Genomic DNA, 21,940 nt, shown 5'->3' on the forward strand with positions numbered 1-21,940 from the left:
GCAGTTAGTTTTCATAAACATGTTATTTTAAATTAATAAACATTTTAAAGTTTTCTACTGTGCTTTCTGATACGGTATATATTGAAAATTGTATTCCAAATAAACAGAAGGTCTTCAGGTTGTCAGTAATTTTTGAGAGTATAAAGAGGTCCTGAGACCGAAAAGTGAGAGCCACTGCTCTGAATAATCTAATTTTTCTGGCTCAAATGTCATTTGAATTTTTATGACAAAACACTATTCAATAAAAATAGATAATAAAGCAATTCATTACCAAAAAGGGGTGAGCAAGTGCTTAAATTGTGAAGTAAAGAAAATCGAAAGTGTTCAGGGTTTTTGGCATCATTTATGCAAAGCGTAGATCACCTACAATCTAGAGACTAGCAAGCCTTTTTGTTTTGTTAAGAGCCAAATAGTAAATATTGTAGGGTCTGTCAGACAGTGTGTCTGTCACAACCCAAGTCCGCCCTTACAGACAATAGACTCACAAATGAGTGTGTCTGTGTGGCAGTGCTTTATTTACTGAAACAGGTGGCAGCTCATAGCAAAATTTCCTCTAAAAGAACATTATGGGGTTTTTTGATGATGTAGCCAGGAACCCTTTATGCATTCTTTGTGTTCCGAAAGTGTATTGATTTTGATAGTCAAAACTGGAATCTGAATTCTGAGTTCAGGGCTTGTCAGAAAAGTTATCTTTTGTGACGTGGCGTTAATGGTGGCGCTCGTGCAGAGTTTCCACTACTTAGAGGGTGGGGAGCTCTCTCCCAAGGAGTCCGCTCAGGAGGGGCTAGCAGGACGCAAGTGAAGGAGGCGAGCTGCTATAGGGACTTGTGTGGGACGTGGTCGTGGTGAATGCAGGGTGTATCCACAGGCTCTTTGGCAAATAAGAAACATAATCTCGTCTCTCGCCTCTCACTCACACAAACAGGCATTGTCATTGCCCCAAGTTAAACTTGAAATGTGCGTGGAATTTTTGAAGCTAAAGGTAGCCCATAAAAATTTCCTTATTGCTGATTAACTCTGCTTTCAGGCTGGTTTCTGGGAAACACATTAGCTGGCTCGGGAAATTTCAAGACATGTGTGCGTATAGACTGCTTTGTGGAAAGGGAGCATGTCTTCCATTCCCATTCCTTAATCAAGTGAGCCCATCTTTCTCCACCTCATGCTCATCTCCTTGTCAGCCTCCATGAAATGGGAGCCTTGCTTTCCCTGGGACCTCAGAGAACTTGGGAAAGTCTGACTGTCAAGTTGAATGAAGAGAGACATAGATTTATGTTGTAGTTGAAGCTTGGTGAACAAAGTGTGCCTCTGCAGAATATAAGGAGCCTTGGTAGCCGTACTGTTAGTGGTCTCTCCCATCCTCCAGGGCTGCGGCAATAAGTCAGACTGGGAATTCTGCTGGGAATGCAGAATGTTCTAAGATTGCTCTCACATGGGTCTTGGCATCGTCAACAATATGTAAAGATGCACAGAAATCAGGGCTGGTTTTCTTTTTTAAGCACAAACCAACACCCGAAAGTGATAAAGTTGCGTTGAAGGTTGTGGCTGTCACTGTATGAGAGTCACACTTGATCTTAGTGCAGGCAGCAGCCTTAGAGGCACCTTGAGCAGCCTCCATGCTCTACAAGCAATAACAAACTGCAGACGAGCAGCCCCTGTTTATGGCATCCTTACCTGCTCCTACAGAGTCCATCTTCAAAATGTTTTGGAATCTTTAGGAGAATGGCTGCATAAAGCATGTCACCTTTAAAGAATGTGAACACATAAGTATCTAAATATAACTTAGATGAGATGGGACCACTTGTAATGGATTTGTATGTTCCCATCTTGATTTGCCCCCTAGCTAAGATCTCGTTCTACATAGGCAGTAGACTGGTTATGAGTATCTTAACTCTAGGAGTGGCATCTGATTGGTTTCAGGTATTGAAAGATTTGCTTTAACAGTCTTTTTTCCTAGATTTTGTTGATTCTACAGAGAAAAAAACAAAGTAAGTTTGTCACTTATGTGCCCTTAGATTCTCATGATGCAGTTTTGAGATTTAACTCTGCTCCTACACGTGGCTATGAGAAGGATGTTGGAAATAAAACCACCGTGCGCATCATTAATTCCCAGGTAAGGCGGATGGAGTGTTTTCACAGATGTGCTTTTTATAGGTAAGTCATTTAGTTGGATAAGTGAAGAGAAATTACCTAGTTATCCATGACCACAATCTACCTTATTTCTCTGGGTCTTGTAATTATAAAGAATTAATGTGGAAAAATGTAGAGAAATGGGAATTTGTGTGTGACATGAATAGGAAGAAATGAGTAAATAAGATCAAAAGAAAAGATCAAAGTAGATACAAAAATATATATATGTATGTATATAATCATAGACTTAGCATGTTGCATTTTGAGAACTGAGGGAAAAACAGTTAAACTTAGAAGAAATCATGACAGAAATGCAAGGGATGAAGGGTAGAAAAGCAAAGGGACAGAATGCAAGTGCCAGTAGGGTAGCTTGGAAACCTGAGTCTGTTATTTGAAAATTTAAAAAATGAAAATGGATTGTTTAATTGAAAATGAAAATATCTCTTTTCTTTAATAAGAATGTTTACCAAATTTATAGCAGAATTATTCTCAAAATAAACCACAACAATTTCTAGAGTTTCAAACTATATAGAAAAAACGAAGCAATGTGTGATTTATCATAAGTTGGTTGCAGAACAAAAGATTAGCTTTCTGTGTGGTACCCAGAGCCAGGCAGCTTGCAGCAAGTAAGAAACAGTTACCATATTTCCTTAATTCATAGATGCTGTTGATTGTAAGATTTGCCATTCCTTTAATAGCGTTTCAGAGAGGAGGAGATAACCCCCATCAAATTAAAGTACATGCCACCTGTAAGATATAGCCTAACTTCAGAAATATTATGTGAAGGAAAAAAGTGCATCTTAAAAACTGAAAAATCACACCTTAAAACTCAGTAAAATTAATACATTATTTTTTCCCCAAACTTGTTAAAAAAAAGATGATTGGCAGGTGAGATTGACGGACTCATCTGAGAGCAGGTAGGGCCACAGAGGGAGACAGTCATCCGGGGCTGACACAGGTCCGCTGGCTCCCTGTGCTGTCTGTCCTGAGGCTGGCACTCTGCAGGTGCCTCGGGCCTCAGTTCATCCCCGCCTGCTACTCTCTCTCCAGATCACCTGGGAAGGCTGTGGTGGGAGAGGCCGGGGGCCCAGAATAGCTGGGGAGTTACAGCTTCCAGGAGCTGATTCGATACCACTAGAGATGAGGACAGTGCTGGTGAAAATGTAAGAACTGGTAGATTAAAAAAAACCCCTCATTTCCCCAAACATTTCTTTGAGTGCTTTAGCATGCAATTCCAGCCTCTCTCCCGCTCCTAGAGGGAAATATAAAGTTTGAGGGATGTTGTTTTTCTTGCTATGATTCATTTTTGAAATTTTCCTCTGTTTTTAAAATATAATTTTGGAGAACCAAACACTTGTTTTGAAATGACTTTTCTGTGTATTTGTAGATTCTGACCAACCCCAACCATCACTTCATTGACAGTTCATTGTATAAAGATGTCATTTTGGTGGCCTGGGACCCCGCTCCTTACTCTGCAAATCTTAACCTAGTAAGTGTTTCTTTGGGCCTCTACCCTGATGGTCAGACAGTGCTGCTGAATGATTAATAGTGGGAGCAAGTCAGGGATCAAGCTTTGACAGAATGAAACTGATAGTGGGTGCCGCTTAAATACATGTGTGTTCCTGCCATGTGGTACCCAGCTCCAGTAGCATACTTGGTGAACATTATCCATCTAAAGAAAAAGGGCTTTTGCTCTAAAGGATTTTTAAAACAAAAACAGTTGTGCAACGTCTAAATGTTCAGAAATTCCTAGTTACACTAGAGGTTGGGCTGATTAAGTTCAGAATTTTTCCTTGTGATACGGATGCGTCACCTTCCAGGCAGTTACAAGACCTTTTGAGATACAGGCCTTCTTCACTTTATTGTGCTTCACTTGATTGTGCCTCGCAGATACTGAGTTTTTTACAAATTGAAGGTTTGTGGCAACCCTGCGTCAAGCAAGTCTACTGGAGCCATTTTTCCAACAGCATTTGCTCACTTCTTGTTTCTGTGTCACATTTTGGTAATTCTCAAAATATTTCAAACTTTTTTATTGCTATATTTGGTGATCTGTGGTCAGTGACCTTTGATGTTACTGTTGTAATTGTTTTGGAGCACCACGAACCATGCCCATATGAGACACCCAACTTAATTGATAAAATGTTGTGTTTGCTCTGACTGCTCCACTGACCGGCCATTTTTCCATCTCTGTCCCTCTCCTTGAACCTCCCTATTCCCTGAGACACAACAATATTGAAATTAGGCCAATTAATAACGCTACAACAGCCTCTAAGTGTTCAGGTGAAAGGAAGAGTCTCACATCTCTCACTTTAAATCAAAAGCTAGAAATGCTTAAGCTTCATGAGGAAGGCATGTTGAGAGCCGAGACAGGCCGAAACCTAGGCCTCTTGTGTCAAACAGCCAGGTTATGAATGCAAAGGAAAAGTTCTGAAGAAAATTAAAAGTGCTGTTTTCAGTGAACACACGAATGAAACAAAAAGAAACAAATGAACACAAAGAAAGTGAAACGGCCTTGTTGCTGATACGGAGAAAGTTTTAGCGGTCTGGATAGAAGATCAAACCACCACAACCTTCCCTTAAGCCAAAGCCTAATCCAGACCAAGGCCCTAACTCTTCGATTCTGTGAAGACGGAGAGGGGAGGAAGCTGCAGAAGGAAAGTCTGAAGCTAGCAGAGGTTGGTTCATGAGGTTGAAGGAAAGAAGCCACCTCGATAACAAACGTGCAAGGCGAAGCAGCAAGCGCTGATGTCTCCAGGTTATCCAGAAGATCTGGCTGAGAGAATCAGTGAAGGTGGCTCCACTAAACAACAGATTTTCAGTGTCGATGAAACAGCCTTATGTTGGAAGGAGATGCCAGCTAGGACTTTCATAGCTCAGGAGGAAAAGTCAGTGCCTGGCTTCAAAGCTTCAGAGAACAGGCTGAGTCTCTTGTTAGGGGTAATGCTGAAGGTGACTTTAACTTGAAACCAATGCTCATTTACCATTCCAAAAATCCTAGGGCCCTTAAGAATTATGCCAAATCTACTCTGCCTGTGCTCTATAAATGGAACAACAAAGCCTGGATGACAGCACGTCTGTTTACAACGTGGTTTACTAAATATTTTAAGCCCACTCTTGAGACCTACTGCTCAGAAAAAAAAAGGATCCCGTTCAAAATATTACTGCTCATTGACAATGCACCTGGTCACCAAGAGCTCTGATGGAGATGTACAATGCGATTGATGTTGTTTTTATGCCTGCTAACTCAACATCCATTCTGCAGCCCATGGATCAAGGAGTAGTTTCAACTTTCAAGTCTTATTATTTAAGAAATACATTTTATAAAGTTATAGCTGTCATAGACAGTGATTCCTCTGATGGTTCTGAGAAAAGTAAATTGAAAACCTCCTGGAACGGCTTCACCATTCTAGATGCTATTAAGAACATTTGTGCTTTATGGAAAGAGGTCAAAATATCAACATTAACAGAAATTTGGAAGAAGTGGATTGCAACCCTCATGGATGACTTTGAGGGTTCAAGACTTCAGTGGAGGAAGTAACTGCAGATGTGGTGGAAACAGCAGGAGAACTAGAATTCGAAGTGGAGCCTGAAGATGTGACTGGATTGCTGCCATCTCATGAGAAAACTAACGGATAAGGAGTTGCTTCTTAGGAGTGAGCAAAGAAAGTGGTTTCCTGAGATGGAATCGACTCTTGGTGAAGATGCTGTGAAGATTGTTGAAATGACAACAAAGGATTTAGAATTTACATAAAGTTAGTTGATAAAGCAGCAGCAGGGTTTGAGAGGGTTGACTCCAATTTTGAAAGAAATTCTGTGGGTAAAATGCTGTCAAACAGCATCGCATGCTACAGAGAAATTGTTCATGAAGCAGAGTCAATCAGTGTGGCAAACCTCATTGTTGTCTTATGTTAAGAACTTGCCGCAGCCACCCCCACCTTCAGCAACCACCACCCTGATCAGTCAGCACCATCAACATCAAGGCAGGAGGCTCCACCAGCAAAAAGGTTATGACTCGCTGAAGGCTCAGATGATGGTCAGCACTTTTTAGCAATAAAGTATTTTTTAATTAAGGTATGTACGTTGTTTTTTAGACATAATGCTATTGACACTCAATCAACTACAGTATTAAACATAAGATATACGTATACAGTAAATATAACTTTTATATGCACTGGGAAACCAAAGAACTTATTGACTCCCTTTATTGCAATATTTGCTTTATTGTGGTGATCTGGAACTGAACCTGCAATATCTCTGAGGTATGCCTGTATATTGGAAGTGCTTGGCAAGGAAATCTAAACTTTGTGAATCCAGAGCTCATTATTATTTAAATGACATGTGTTACAGGCTTTTCTTAAGTGTCCACTCTAGCTGCTGCCTCTAAGCCTTTTTATGATATATCATATATGGTATAGCATAAACAAGATTATTACTAGCCATCAAAATATAAGCAAGTTATATTCATGACATTCTGGCACATCATTGCCTTTCTGAACAAGCAGCTAGTTACTTTTGGTGAAACCTTGGAAGAAAAGCCAGTGTACCTGCTTTTTAAAGAGGGCTGGGAAAGATGGATGATCATTTAGCCTCATGAAAGATGCTATCAGCTGTGCCAGTGAGTGTCTTTCGACTTCTGCTATGACTCAAGAGAATGCACCCTTCTTAGGATGAATGTCGGGGAACAGATCTTGGCTCCACCGAGAGGTAACTTTCCAAGAGAGCTGCCCAAGGTGGAATGGGTCCCTCTGGAAGGAGCGTTCTGTCTCTGTTCTTCTTTGAGACTGAGGCTGGACATATACCTAGCATGACTGCTAACTGGTTCTTAACCAGAGTGCACATCAGAGTCACCTGGAGAGTATTTTTCAGAATTCTCTCTCAGGGCCCCGTTTCTAGAAGTGTAGCATATAGCCTCTACGTGTGTTTTTTGAGACAGCTCTCTGGTCCATTCTCATATGTATAGCCTGTTGAGAATCAGGCATCAAATGGATGTTTGAACTTTTCAGCTGCTTTCCTAGCCTGAGGTCCTCTGGTTTTAAGTCTGACAGCTTTCTTGCTGTTTGTGGAAAGGCTGACAGCTTCTAGCTGTGGGGCCTGTTATTTTCCTCTGTTGGTTACATCCAAGTGCATAGCACAGAGCTGTCCACCTCGGTGGCTCTGGGCAGCAACAGTGCTGAAATCCAGGTGACAAACTGCTTTCTCTGGGGCCTGTGCTCCGATACGGTCACATGAGGACCTGGAGGAGGAGCGGTAAAGAATTGACTGACAGTCCCCCGGTCCTCTTGCTTCCCTCCCGCTATCTCATGGCTTGAGACCATAGTTTACGAAAGGTGGTCTGGCCCGGTCCTTCTCAAAGTTTTTAAGCCCGTAGAACTCATTCAACCATGGAATCTTACTTGGGATCTTAATCTATACCCACCTTTTATCCACCTTGTCTGTTTGAAGGGATCGTGGGCCCCTCAGAGCCCTATGAGCTAAGCCTCTCCCCCACACTCCTTTTCCAAATCCCATTCATGGTGGCACCTGCGACGCTTCTGAAGACTTTTTTTGAAAGATCAACCTATTGTTTATTTTTTCATATAATTTATGTACAGTCAATGTAAGTGTTCGTTTTGTGAGTATTAGCAATTTTATATAGTCATGTTTCCACCACCACAATTAAGATATGGAATGTTTCCATCACTCCAGAGAGTCCCTGCACCCTGTGCTCAGTCCTGCCAGCCTCACCCCAGACCTGGGCACTAACTAGTATGCTTTCTGTCACTATAGATTAGAGTTGGAAGACATACTTTAAGTAGACTGACTGAGCCCAGAGGTCAGCAAACCACAGCCATGGGCCAAATCTGGCCCTATATTTGTAAATAAAGTTTTATTGGAACACAGCTATGCCTGGTCATCGTGTATCGTTATGTGTGGCCACTTTCGCAGAGCATGGCGGAGTTGAGTGCAGCAGTTATAGCAGAGACTGTATGGCCCAGAACGCCTAACGTGGTTACCATGCGGCCCTTTACAGAGATGTCTACTGACCCTGCCCGGCCATCTCCCTCGTTTTACTGAAGAATAAGCATCAGTCTCTCAGGGCCAGAGTCCCAGCTCCCTCATCCAGTGAGGAGGTGCTGTAGAAATGATGAGTCATTACCTTGCCACGCCGTCCACCCCTCGGCCTCTCAGCCTCTACATCGGCTCCCCACCCACCTGGGTGCTGTCTTTTCTTTTCACAGTGTGGCCCGCTGTTCTTGATTGTGTTCATTTTTTTTTCTCTCTTAGTGGTACAGGAAGCCAGATTACAACCTGTTCACCCCGTATGTTCAACATCGTCAGAGAAACCCAAATCAGCCATTTTACATCCTTCATCCTAAATTTATATGGCAGCTTTGGGACTTTATCCAGGAGAACACTAAGGAGAAGATTCAGCCCAACCCACCATCTTCTGGTTTCATTGGTAGGTACATATTAAGAATTGGAATGGTTAGGTGGTTAGGCAGGGTTAAGCTTAATATTTAATAAATATAGTCATGTTATGTAACAAGTACAATTAATAGTTTTAGAGGGAGAATAGATTAACTGAAGAAAGTAGGAACACTGTTCCAATTATCTCTTGCAGCATAACAGACCCCCAAATTTAGAGGTGTAAAGCAAGAATTACTTTATTTTTTCTCGTGATTTTGTGGGTCAGGACAGGCTTGGCTGGGTGATCCTTCTGTTCCGCAGGCATCAGTGGGGGTCACTTGGTGGTGGAGGTCACTTTGCTCCCATGGTTGGCCCCTTGGAAGGGATGACTGGGAGGCTGGGTCAGCTGGGGCTGTTGACCATGTGCCCACACGTGGTCTTTTGTGTGGTGGTCTCAGAGTAATTGGACTTCTTAAATGGAAGCTGGGGGGTCCTGGTAAGTTTTCCAAAAGACAAGAAATAGAACTGCCAGTTTCTTAAGGTCGAGGCCTAGAGACTTGCACAGTGTCACTTGTGCTGTGTTCTGTGGGTCAGAGCAGTCAAGGGCACACAGACTCAAGGGGAGGCCACATAGAGCCCACCTTGACCGCCTTTGATCTGGCACCCACTCCCATGCACATTGCTGACGTGGTGCCAGACTGAGGAGCTGAACTGGTGACCATGGTATAGTGCCATATGTTGCAAGACAGTAGGTCCAGGCTTTGACGAGACTAATTCTAGGACCTGGTATAGCTTTCTCTACCAGGGTCCCTGAGCTTTAATCCAAAAGTGGATTTTATGTAACAGGATCATCACACTTGGCTTATATTTTTTTGCAGCCAGGCTTTGATACTCAAAGTGTGTGATCTTACCCCATTTCTTTCCTGTGTTTTGGCTTATCACCCCATTATTTCTTTGATTTTACCTAAGTAGCATATTATTAAAGGAATATCTCAGATCCCTTTGGCAATAGGAAAACTGTAATAGAACCAAAGGATGTTAATTTTGTCCACAAAAACCTGTAATGTTCCCCCACCCTAATTTCAATTAATTTACAACCCTGCATCTTAACTTGGGTGCCCAGTGGGTCACCGTGAATGAAGGAGAAACTTACATAGGTAACACTGGTTTGGTTATGGCTACCAGGCACACAAGCATCTGAACTGAGGCTTGCGGATTTTGTAGTGAGTTTCTGATATTGTGATAATGTGAAATATTTTACGTAGAATTCAAGACAAAATTTACAATACAACTCTGTATATTATTTTCCTTGAGCATAGGCACCCCCCTTTTAAAGTCATACCATTGATACTCTTTATTCCAAAATCACTTGAAATCCTAGGTTCTTTATCTTTTGTGCAGTTTTGTAGGATCCTGTTGGTTTAGGAAAGAAACTATAATCTTGTTTGTCAGCAAAGGTTAAGTGGGATAGAATAATGCTTAGCATAATAGGATGTGGCAGAAGTTTAATAAAGTCTTTTTCATATTATTGCCTTCTCGTGAATTCATGTGGCTGATATTTGATTAGAGCAAAAGTTTTAGAACACCGTGGGGGGCTGTCAGATAGACTTACTATCGACATGTTGTTTGAAAGATTCAACTTAGACACTCCTAGCTGGAGAAGAATGTTTTCCTATGTGTTTGTGTCGAAAGAAGTCATGCCACCTGTGGTCAGCTTCCTGTCACAGCTCTTATACTCAGAGTTTGGAGTTTTTGTAGGCTGATGTTGCCTTTAAAGCTTCTTTTACATGAAGAAGGGAGATTGTAGTTTGATGTCATTGCAGGAGCATAGGTTGGATTGGCTGAGTATGAATTCTTCTTTGCTGTTTACTAGCTTTCTGATTGTGGGTGAGTCACTTAATCCTGTGAGCCTCAATATGCTCATATGAGAAATGGGCAAAATCATAAAACCTTTCTAAAGATGAGTTAGTGGGCCAGTTTGCAGTTGTTATTATTTTCCAGCACTGTCCTGTCTGGTATGGCAGCTATTAGCCATATGTGGCTATTTAAATTTAAATTAATTAGGATTAAGTCAGAGGGAAACATCAATTCCTCAGTCGCACTAGCCCCATTTCAAGTTCTCAGCAGCCACGTGCTCCTTGGTGGCTCCTGTATTGGGTGGTGCAGCCAGAACATGTCTGTCGTCTCAGAAAGTTGTCTAGGACAGCACTGTTTGGTTTTGCTAATCACAAAAGAAAAAGAGCGTGTCGATGAGGGATCATTATGTCCTACTGGGCGGGCTGTGCTCGGTGGGTGGGATACAGGTGTGATAGAAGACGTGGCCTGACATCATTGAATTTATTTGCTGCTCTTGTCCCTTGCCATATTTAAGTCTGAGCCCCTCACTACAATGGGCAGGAGATACAGCCTGGGAGAGCTGTACCCAGGCGAGCACCCAGTCACCCTCCGAATGAATACCCTGCGGGTGTTCATTGATGTTGTGCAATCATTATACCTCTTCTTTGATCTTGCTCAGAAATATGCTGAGACAGAGTCTGTTTTATAATTTATCTGATGTTCTTAAACATCGCTAAAATGATGTCATCCACATCTCAATCTATCTGCCATAAGACGTTTTAAAAATCAATAAGCATTTATTTCTGTTATCAAAAAGTGTTCTCCAAATGCCCCTTCGTGTTCTGAAGTCATACTGAAAGCTATTGACCTGTTGTCGCACCATGTCATCATTTCCAGACTCTGACCTCTCCTGTCAGTTACTGTACCAAAGAACCCACGGTCGAGCCGTGCAGTGGGGTTAGACGTCTCAGTGGATGCAGTCGAGGGTTCTCCCAGGTGCGCTGGTCAGAGGACAGTCTCCACTGCAGAAGCCACTGCAGCAGTTTCTCTGATGTTCTTTCCTGATGAGCACAGGTCTCCACCTGGAGGTGACGCAGGACGAATCCCTTTTCTTTATTGACATGCTCATCCATACATGAAAAATAGTCTCACATTTAATTTCTCATATTTCTAAACCTGCTGCATACATTTCCCTTATATGTATTTATGAAGCTGCATGTATAAAGTAGAGGGACTCTAAAAGTTGACTGTTTTGAACACAAAATATGTTTTTTTTTATGGAAATTTAGCAAACAGCAGTTAGAGTCCCAGTGGAACACACCTGAACCCCTTAGTGGTAATGCTATTGGTGCTATTCAGAGGTGTGTTCCTGCGGCCTGAATTCTTCCTTTAGGAAGAAGGCAGTGAAGATGGAAGGGAAAAGTCATCCACCACATGGATAACATGGATATTAATTGAGCACCTCTTGTGTGCCAAGCACAGGGCTGTGCCCCGAGGGGTGGTGGTGAGAAAACCAGGCAAAGGTCCTGCCCACCTGGAACTTGCAATGTGGTGGGTGGCAGAGATCATGAAGGTGTGTGCACAGATAAAATGTAATTGCAAACCGTGATATTTGCAGTGGAGGAAAAGAACAGGATGCATCGAAGGCTGAGAAGTATTTGCTCATCACTGTGGTCCTGCTCTTAGCCTGGCATATAGTAGGTACAAAAAATAATTGCTTGATGAATGAATGAGTGTTCTGGCTCAGTGCTTCTCAAAGTTTAGCATGCATCAGAATCCTCCAGAGGGCTTGTGTATTAGTTATATAGTGCTGCGAAGCAAATTACCCCCAAACTTAGATACTGAGAAGAACAATAAGCATTTATTATCTCACACAGTTTCTGTGGGTCTGTAATCTGGGAGCAGATTGGCAGGATGATTCAGCTCGATGTCTCACGAGGTTTCGGCTGAGCTGTCTAGACCCTGGCTGGCTGATCTGCTTCCAGGATGGCTCACTTCCCTGGCTGTTGGCTGGAGGCCTTACCACATGGACCTCACTATAGGGCTGTTTGAGTGTCCTCACAACAAGGCAACTGGCTTCCCCAGAGAGAGGGATCCAAGAGCGAGAGCGTGCAGGAGGCCACAAGGATGTCACAAACATGACTTTGAAAACTGCTCTTCTTGCTTTTTAGAATCCTAAAGTTGGAGGAAACTTTAGAAATCTGGTCCACAGGTTCTGTATTAATAAATATGCCATCAAGGTGATATGCATTTGACTTGGTAGGGAACACAGGATTCTTTCTAAGACTTCACTTTGCCTCAGTCCCTTATTTGTTGGCAATGTTTAAACACAGTTGGAATAATTATTTTTATTTATGCTTAGTTAAAATAATATATTACTGAAAATACAGCTTATTTATATCTTTGTCCTTTTAAACTTTGTAACATTAAATCGTATATTCCAGCGTTAGATTCTTAACTGTAAATATACTATTCTTTTTGTTTCTTTGAAGACATAGCTGTAAAATGTACTCCCATCATTACTAATGGTATCATTTTTTATGTCTTAAAAACTTATTGTGAAATGATACATAACAGCTGACTGTAAATGCCCTGCTTAAAAGTGGATTTTTGTTTCTTTGGTTGGTTCTATCATCTTGAGACTTGGATATACTGATCGGTGGAGTGAAAGTTTGGGTACCAGCAAGCGATGTCCCAACTCTCATTAATTTCAGGAAAGCATCCTCTCAGTGATATTCAGGCAGATGGTTCAGCCAACATCTTCACTTCAGGAAGCATAGCATCCTTTTGGCACCTTCATTAGCAACCCCTAGCCCAGCACCAGCAGGCTCCTTGATGGCACACAGATCTTGTGGGCTCACCTTGTTGGATAGGAGCTGTGGCGGGTGTGTGTGTGTGCGCGTGTGTGTGTGCGCGTACACATCTTCTGTTGGGAAAAGGGAAGCAGTAAATATTGAAGGGGAGAAAAGTCTAGAAGCAGTTTTTGTTGAGTGCACCATTCTGAGCGTTCTTTAGTTAGAGTGGGCCCAGAGATGCTTCTGTGTCAGCGTTGTCATCGATCACGATGCCTGAGAGGACTGGGCTGTGCCTTTTCCTGGGTTCTGTGGGATCTATCAGTTCCTATAGAGAAGTTTTCTTTTGGTCAAGATGTCCTAGTAAAATCAGATTTTGACACAAACACTTAGTTTGCAACTAAATAAATTTTTGTTTTATCTGCAGATAATAGCACTGCTTTTTCTGGTTACAGAGAAAGAGCAGTAAGTTGTAGGATTTGAGGAACACGTTGACCTAGCATTGAAAAAAGCAAATATTAAGAGCTTCTTCACTGAAACTCATCTTATTATTGGAAAAACATTTCAGAAGTTTGAAATTCACATACATAAAGAATTTATCAAAGCTAATAATTTATTATGCTTTCTTTATAGTAAAACTGAATTGGACAACATAGGTGCACAATTATAATATTGACGATATAAATACATTTTAATATTAAATAAATTAAACTATACTTTCATTTCAAGCTTACTTTAATATGAATAAGATGCTTATTAAACTTTTAATATCTATGATGTATACTGAAGTTAGTCCTCTCAGATTCCTAAATGAATATCTTTAAACCATTTTCTACCTTTTTAATGTTAAATCCCTGTTATTACCAGACAACTTTACCAAACAAAATACTTGAAAAATCATTATTAAACAGAAGAATATTTACTGCAGTTAAACCTGAAACCTAATCTGAAGTTGCACATTGATTACTAATAACTGTTTTTCAAAACATTATAACTGTGCAAATATATTTTGACTTTCGGTAACAAGGTCATTATGTGGAAATCAGTGAAAACTTGACTAACTTTTAAAGAAATCTCATTTTATTAACATATGTAAGTCTCAGGAGATTTAGAGGTATTATTTATCCTGACATAGATATTGGCCCAAAGCTTTCACCAAACCTTAAGGAAAAAGAGTGTCTTTCTTTACAACATTTTTTTTTGAAGAATCTCCTTTGTTGGCCTTATAAAAAGGGAAAATAGCATTATAACTAAATATTTAAACAATTTTTAAAACACTAAATAACCCCCCATCCCCTAGTACTGCCATCCTAATTTTGTTTCACTCTCTGCTCTTCCAAATCTTGACCACATCTAGGCTTACTTATTCTTAATGTTGTTATAATGAGCGAGCCTCCTTCAGTGCATGGCACCACACATCAGGTGCATAATAAATGTTTGCTTATGACTGAGTGGATGAAAAAATGAGTGGGAATTTGTGCTTTATGTCACCTTATAGACTCTCACCTTTGAATTTGCTGGTCTCACATGTAGCAGGATGCCCATCTCCTCCTGTATCACTTTGCATGTTCACTTTGGTTAAGAGCTTGGTCTCTGCGGAGACCAGAATCAAATCTTGGCTCCACCAGTCAACTGAATATGTGACCTTGAGCAAGTTACTTCATGTCTCCAAACATCAATTCTTTCAACTAGAAAACGAAGATATTGATGGTATCCTTGTCTTTGAATTCTCATGTGCCCAACTTAAAAGCTAATATTTACTATTTACTATTCTTGTGATGTACCTCATCTAAAACTTTATGCTAGGTCAATTAAGACGATGTTCCCAAATATAAAAAGACCATTCTTTCATTAAGATACATAACCAAGGTGAAAATAGGGTTTTGTTTTCTTTGATATCACAGACACCATATCATTACATCAAATAGGTATATCGTAATTTATGCCTGTCTTTAGTTGTTGAATATTCAGTTTGTTTCAAATTATTTGATACTATCAATGTTATTGATAATTCACTACATGTCCTCATACTGTAGTTTATTCTATACGTGACTGTGTAGACTTTTCTTTCCTTTCAACCGTTTGCTTAGAATAAGTTCCCGAGAGTATTAGTGCTGAGCAAAGGGTGTGATGTTTTGATGATTGTTGGTAAGTGTTGATATACAGCGTTTTCTTTGAATCTCTAAGCAGAGTCCATATTTGTCCTTACAGTTCACAGAAAGAGGCACACTAGTAGATACATTGGAAATGTATTACATGTACCATCCTCTTCTCCAGAGAAGCAATAAAGAGATTCTTACTCCTCTTGGACCGCACATGTATTTTTAAAATTAAAAGGAAGTCACATGGATCAAGGTAATTTACATGATCCATAAGGACTTGTTTGTTTGGAACAACCTTTTTGTCTCATTAGGTTCCGTACCCTCAGCCCACTGGGGAGCTGCTTGTTCACGTTTGAGGAGTGTTTCTCTCTTTCATTCCTAGTTGGGTACTAGAGATTTAGCTTGTAATTTGGTGCTGTGCAGTCATTTTGACTGTACCATAGCCTTACTGAGGATAAGGAATAATTTACTTGGAATCCCAGTTTCCATTTTGCTCTCATAAAGACAGATATTCTTATAGAAGGTCAGCGAGCTGACCTGGGATCATAAAGCATGTCGGGATTGGTCTCCACCGACGTGCAGCAGGAGACATGAGACACCACCCATGGCTCAGGCTGAGCACCGGCGGGCAGACAGGCTTGGTAACACGGGTTCTGACCAGCAGCCCAGAGATGGGACTTGCTTATAATCTACAGTTAACAATATTTTTGTTGTAGAATCCAGCAACACCTCCCCCAACTTAAAAAAGTTAGAATAACTTAACATAAAGGTTTTTTTTTAAATAAAAATAAGGCAGCCACTACTGATTATAGAGTAAGTAATATTTCTGGAATTCGGATACAAACACTATAATTTCAAGCTATTTAATGTATGTGCAAGAATAATATGCTTGAAAACAAGTCATAACTTCCTTTGTTTTCTATTTTATATTGCATTCGGGGGGTCTTATTTTCCAATATATGATCCGTGATTAAGACAAAATAATAACACAATAGGAAATAATAAGCCACTTAACATCAACATTTACAATTGTGTAAAGTGTATCACAATTATATTGATTAGGTGCAACCTTTTGTATTTCGCTATAAATAATGAATCCTGACTGTGTGTTCCCATCAAATAACGCAGTATAAATGAGCTAAAAATTGGCCTTCAAATTTTATTCTTGCATTATATGCTCTTGTGTAATATGGTGGATGCTGCTTAAATTTTTATTGTTATTTATTACATCAAATTTAGATTTCCAAAGCATCTTTTAATATTTATAAAATATTACACATATGTTCTGGAAATCTCACTTAAAAAGTCACTTTTGCTCTTTAAATAATCTTAAGGTACAGTTCTCATAATTTCCATTGTATGATAAATTTGTAGAGAAACCACGAAACAGCTGCTAGATTTCCATTAGGCTGGTCTTTTCCATGCTTAGCCTTCCCCTCACCATTCATTCACAAATGTGCCTTTCAGCTGACAGTTCTCAGAAATTCTTCATTCACCTCACACATGAACTGTGTCCAGGCGTTCACGGGAATTGATGGAAGCCAGTATTTTTCCTGTCAGTTGCGTACTGTTCTGTTTATATCCATAGCTTATTTGCCACATGTTGAAAGGATGTGTTCATCAGGGAGAAAATTCTATTATTCATAATAATTTTGGATGTTACTTTAAGGATTTTTCCAGGTGAAAAGCAAGATAATTTTAATGTAATCACAATTAAGGTAAAGTTTAAATGATTAAACTCTACCAGACTCTGGAAACACCTCAAATACATCTATATATGCAAAGTAGAGTTTATAGGGGAAAGCTCATTCATTTAGAATTTGTGATAATCTGAACACAGGTTGAAGTTTGCTTTTTATCCAAATTTTGGAGCAAGTAAGTGTTCAGACTCCTTATTATGCTGAGTCATGTAATGTGACATTTTATTAAGACCAATTGAAATGCTTTTTAATTGGTTTGATAATTATATTGCGTTATACAATATTTAAAAACATACAGCTTGTCAGATGAATTCCTCTTGAGTCATAATTGCCTGGAAAACATTTGCACTTTTTTTCTTCAAATGAATCCCTAGTATGGACTCATTTATAAAACTGGCCAAAGAAACTTGACATTAATTGAATTATGTTTAAAGATTTTTAAAAAACTGACCACATGCCCATTCGATTGGCTTAGAGAAATGCATTAAAAAGTGTCTACACATTGATTTGTCTATCCAAAGTCCAGCTCCACGGTGAGAACGGTAAAATTTTGTTAGTGATGAAAGCAGTTACTTTTTGGTTGTCTATAAACAAACTTATTTAACATAAAAGTTCCTTAAGTGACTTTTAAAAGATTCTTTACTGAATAGCTTTGTATTCTAGCTTTTTAAGGTAATCCTGAGCAGTCCTAAGAAAGGAAATGAAAAAAATAATAACATTTTTAGCATAACCAGATGTGAATTCCTCATGTGGGTCTGGCATGGGGAAATGATTACGAAGTAACATGATACTGTGGAATTATACATATATGGTGTCTGTGCAGAAGAGATTCAACATGGCAGGCCTGACTGCTGGCAAGGTTGGCCCTTGGCTGACATCTGGGAACTTGGATCGCAGAGGGTTCCCACCTCACTAACTGATCAGAATGGTTCGCTGTGTCTCATCTGCTCTGTGCAAGCAGTGTGGTTGGTGCTGAGCACCGATTTCCTTCTGGAAGTCTGGAATTTTGGTGTGTGCCAGGCAGATTCTGCCTACATGACCAGCTTTCAATAAAAACCTTGAGCACTGTCTCTAAAAAGCTTCCCTGATTGGCAACATTTCACATGTGTTGCTAGGGGGAGTAAGCAAATCCTGTGTGACTTCTCTGGGAGGGTTCTCTGGAACTTCGTCCCGAGGAGGCCCTTTCCCTTTTGTTGGTTTTTGACTTGTATCCTGTAGCCGTAATACATCATAGCCAGGTGCGCTGGGTCCTGTTCGTCCTCCTAGTGATTCGTCAAACCTGAGGATGGGTTAGGGAATCTGCACGTGGTACCTTGCTGCTGGTGATTCAGAGGACGTCGGAGAGCCTGGTGGTGTTGGTATTACCTCATTTGTGGATAACAGGGCTCAGCATCACAGCGTTTCAGGAGAGAAGCTGGTGGTGGTGCGTAAATATTTTTCTCGTACAATATTTAAGACACTTTCTTCGAGTTGACCTAAGAATTGTAGGTTATGGGCTTGCCACCAGTTTTTAAAGGTTAGTTCTTTAATTTGCTTTTTTTTTCCTTCAAGAAACTTTCTCTAACTCCTCAGTAGTTAGCGCTGCACCCAGTTTAATAACTGTTGAATTTAATCAAAAAGAGGCCTCCAGTAGTCCTTGAAGGCTCTGGATGTCCCAACCCTGCCTCCCTGCAGTATCTGCCCCCATACCCTTTGTTACTAAACACACCCACTCTCATCAGTGCCTGAGCTGTGTTGTCACTCCAGCAGTGATGTCTACCCAGTTCCTTTTGGAAAACGTGAAGAAATTTCCTCTTCGGGATTTTGTGTGTTGCTAAGTACTGTTAACTCTAGGAAAACTGTTGTGTAGATTTAACCACATTTAACAATAAAGATTTTCAGTATTTATCATATGACGGAATCTGAATCTAAACTCAAATTTATGTATTATTACACATAAATTATAAATTCTAATAAACTATAGGCCTTAATAAACTAAAAAGCAGAGATGCATATGCCAAATGAATTGACCATGCTGTCTGAAAAAAGTTTAAAATAGTAATAAATATTCTCCACTTTTGGTACCATAGACCTTTCCCACCTTTCACATGTACCCAGTGAGTTGTAAATTAATTTTTCCCCTCCCTTTGAAGGTGCTGCCATACCAATTCCAGTATCAGTACTGCAACTGCCTGCCATTTAAACACTTAGAGCAGATTCTACTATTCCTTAAATTTTTGGATGCTCTAAGCCAAGGCTCATAGTTACAGGAAGCCACCAGTTCATATGAGAGTATGAAATGAGGTGGGAATCCATTGTTGCTGAATGTGTATTGGATAGGCAAAAGTTGGGAGGAATTAATAGAGATAACTCAAAATAAGAACCACACTTTCTTAACCTCTGTTGGCCTTCAGTTTGGACTGTCTTACTGACAGGTTTGTGTATTGCTGAAGCTCCAGAAGTTATTTTAAGATATAAAGTATTTATATATGAAAATGCTAAAATGTACTAATGCTAAAATGTAGTGAAACTATAACTTTTTGTCTAGTCTTATGACAAAAATCAGTACTCTATATTTAGCAAATACGTGATTTAAAATGTAATAATTAACTAGCAGCAAGAGTAAAAATTATCTCTTGGGAACTTTCTAGAAAAAAATAATCAGATTCAAGGATCTAGTAGCTCTTGGAGCCCAAGACAATAGCAAGGACCTCTAGGGAGACAGCCCAAGGTTCTCCCTACTTGGGTGTGGGGGCTTCACCTCCAGATTAGCTGTCCAGCTCAGGAGACAGCCTGGGGATCCCCTCCAGCAGAGTTGTTCAAAGGATATGTGTGTTGGACCAGCATGGGCAGCAGGCCAGCAGAGGTCCAGGAACATTCGTTATTGGTCTACAACAAGATCACTGTAGAATTGAAAGTATTTAGAAACTTTTCTAGCAATTTGACGTAGCATGGCATCCAAATATGTGATCATTTTTCTAGTAATTCATCGTTACTGTATTTCACACAAGTATTGGTCTGTGATGGATCAGAATTTTTTTAAATGGCCTTCACCACAGAAGTTTAGGATTGTTGATAAATTCCATTTCCAGGACCCCAGTGTAAACCAGTGGAACCCAGATCTCTGGTAATGGGGACAGGTCTCAGGAATCAGCCTTGTAACAAACTGCCCAGGCCTTTGGTTTTCATGCTGAAATTTGAGAATTGCTTTTAGGAGGGCCAGCAACATGACTAACATATTTCTTAAGTATAACATTCACTTTTGAAAGCCATCCGCTTTCAGAACCAGAGTTGTAAAGGTGACAACTCATACACAGTTGACCGCAGTCCCCACGGGTGAAGTTGTGTTGTTGTGTCACAGTACAGCCCAGGTAGCAGAGACCTGAGGTTTCCGAGTACACTTCCACTGCTGGTTTGTAAGATGCCTTTGTGCAAAAGTTGCTCTCGAATCCTCTTCACTGCCATCTGCAGGAAAACTGTTGCAATAAATATGCGAATGGGTGACGTCCAGGATGTGGAGGATGTCTAGGGTCCTTTGCTGTGGTTTCTCGTGCACAGCTGGCACAGCCAGGTGCCGTGCCCAGGGCAGGGAGAGCAGCCACTGCTGGGGCCACATGCAAGAGCTTGTTCCACAGCCCCTGGTTGGCAAATGCTGAAGCCATCCTCAGCTCCACGGCCACAGGCCCTGTGACACTCGAAAGAGAGAACACACACATCAGAGGGGCTCCTGTTTGTTTGAGGTTTAAAGTGACTGGGAATACAAGGAGAATTTACTCCTCCCTGGGCACGTAGCTTTCATAGTCATCGTGTCAGTTCCTTATAGATGATTTTATGAGGAAGAAGAGAAGTGTTTATGCAGCAGTAATTGCTTATCAGAGGAGGGAGCCTTCTCTGTTGCCTGTGCTCATGCTTAGGTGCTGGGGCCAGCCCCCTTGGGGACTTCAGGAAGAAGGCCCTGGGCCTGGGTTGTTGTCTCTTGGCTCCACCTGAATCACTGTCACTTTCAGCCAGCCCAAAGAAGGGACCCCAGCTGGGCGGTAGCTTCATCCGTGGAAGAGGAGGATGAAATTGGTAGAACTGGGAGGAAAAGCAGAGGAACTGACCAGTAACTTGAAGTTTTGACAGTACTCTTGAGAACAACTTTACTTCATAGAATTTAAGCTGAATAATCTCCTTCTTTTTGTTAGGAAGCTGTTTTACTCTCAACCACAACGATGCATCCTGGCTCTCAAGTCACATCTTTAAAGTCTTCTAGACAGGATGCCACTGTGGTTTCTGGACTAGCACCCCTGCCTGTCTCCCTTCCACCCTGGTCAACCAGGCAGCCCCTCTGCCGTGAGGCCTCCCCTTCCCTGGGCAGCCTCTCTGGATCCCTTCTCTTTTCTCTCCCAGTGTCCCTTATGCAGGACTTTCTCTAGGTGTGGGGATTTTCATGATGCAAACAGGGTTGATTAATTAGAAATATGATCGTCCTCCGCAGATAGATATTGCCTATAACAGGAATTAACTGTGTGACATTGTGTTTTTTCATAACAAAGAATATCCCTTTTGTAAAAAGAATAAGCATATAATTTTTTGAAGTTTAAAGGATGTTAACAAAAGTATTGGTGGTTCTAGGACAAGAAAGCCCTTTAGCCTAGATCAAGAACTAGATTTGCTCAATGATGATGAGGTTTTATAGCTGTCTGTTTGAAACATTAAAAAAAAAAAGAAATTAAAGCAAGTTTAATATTGATAGTTCCAGTGATGAGAATAATTTTGTTAATATGAATCTTAAACTCTGTGTCCCCAGCTCCATCTCTTTCCATTCGAACAACTGTTTTATAATCAAGCAGCTATTTTATAATAAGTTTTTTATAGCATGTGTTTCTTTGGAACATAACACTTCTGCTATCGCAAATCAAATGGGACCTGTGTGTAGGATGTAATATGTGATATTCTAACTTGGGGATGCGAATGTGTCACTGATTGTTTTCTCCTTAAGTTCAGTAATTTTGTCTTTTCCTCTCTTGGTCCC

General features: G+C 40.6%; 1 protein-coding gene across 10 annotated transcripts in view; it reads left to right on the top strand.

Moving 5' to 3' along the window:
* ST6GAL2 (ST6 beta-galactoside alpha-2,6-sialyltransferase 2) overlaps positions 1-21,940 on the top strand; it is a 72,790-nt gene that overhangs the window by 45,651 nt on the left and 5,199 nt on the right. For 9 of the 10 annotated variants that reach the window (XM_070573321.1, XM_070573314.1, XM_070573312.1 and 6 more), the window contains exons 3-5: positions 2,013-2,110; positions 3,515-3,616; positions 8,392-8,566. In XM_070573321.1, the coding sequence (XP_070429422.1) occupies positions 2,013-2,110; positions 3,515-3,616; positions 8,392-8,566 (375 nt within the window). Of the gene's footprint in view, positions 1-2,012; positions 2,111-3,514; positions 3,617-8,391; positions 8,567-15,353; positions 15,498-21,940 lie in introns of all 10 variants that reach the window. The other variant, XR_011526273.1, reaches the window with a different exon arrangement.

Source organism: Equus przewalskii, chromosome 14, assembly GCF_037783145.1.
Source record: "Equus przewalskii isolate Varuska chromosome 14, EquPr2, whole genome shotgun sequence".
Classification (NCBI taxonomy): domain Eukaryota; kingdom Metazoa; phylum Chordata; class Mammalia; order Perissodactyla; family Equidae; genus Equus; species Equus przewalskii.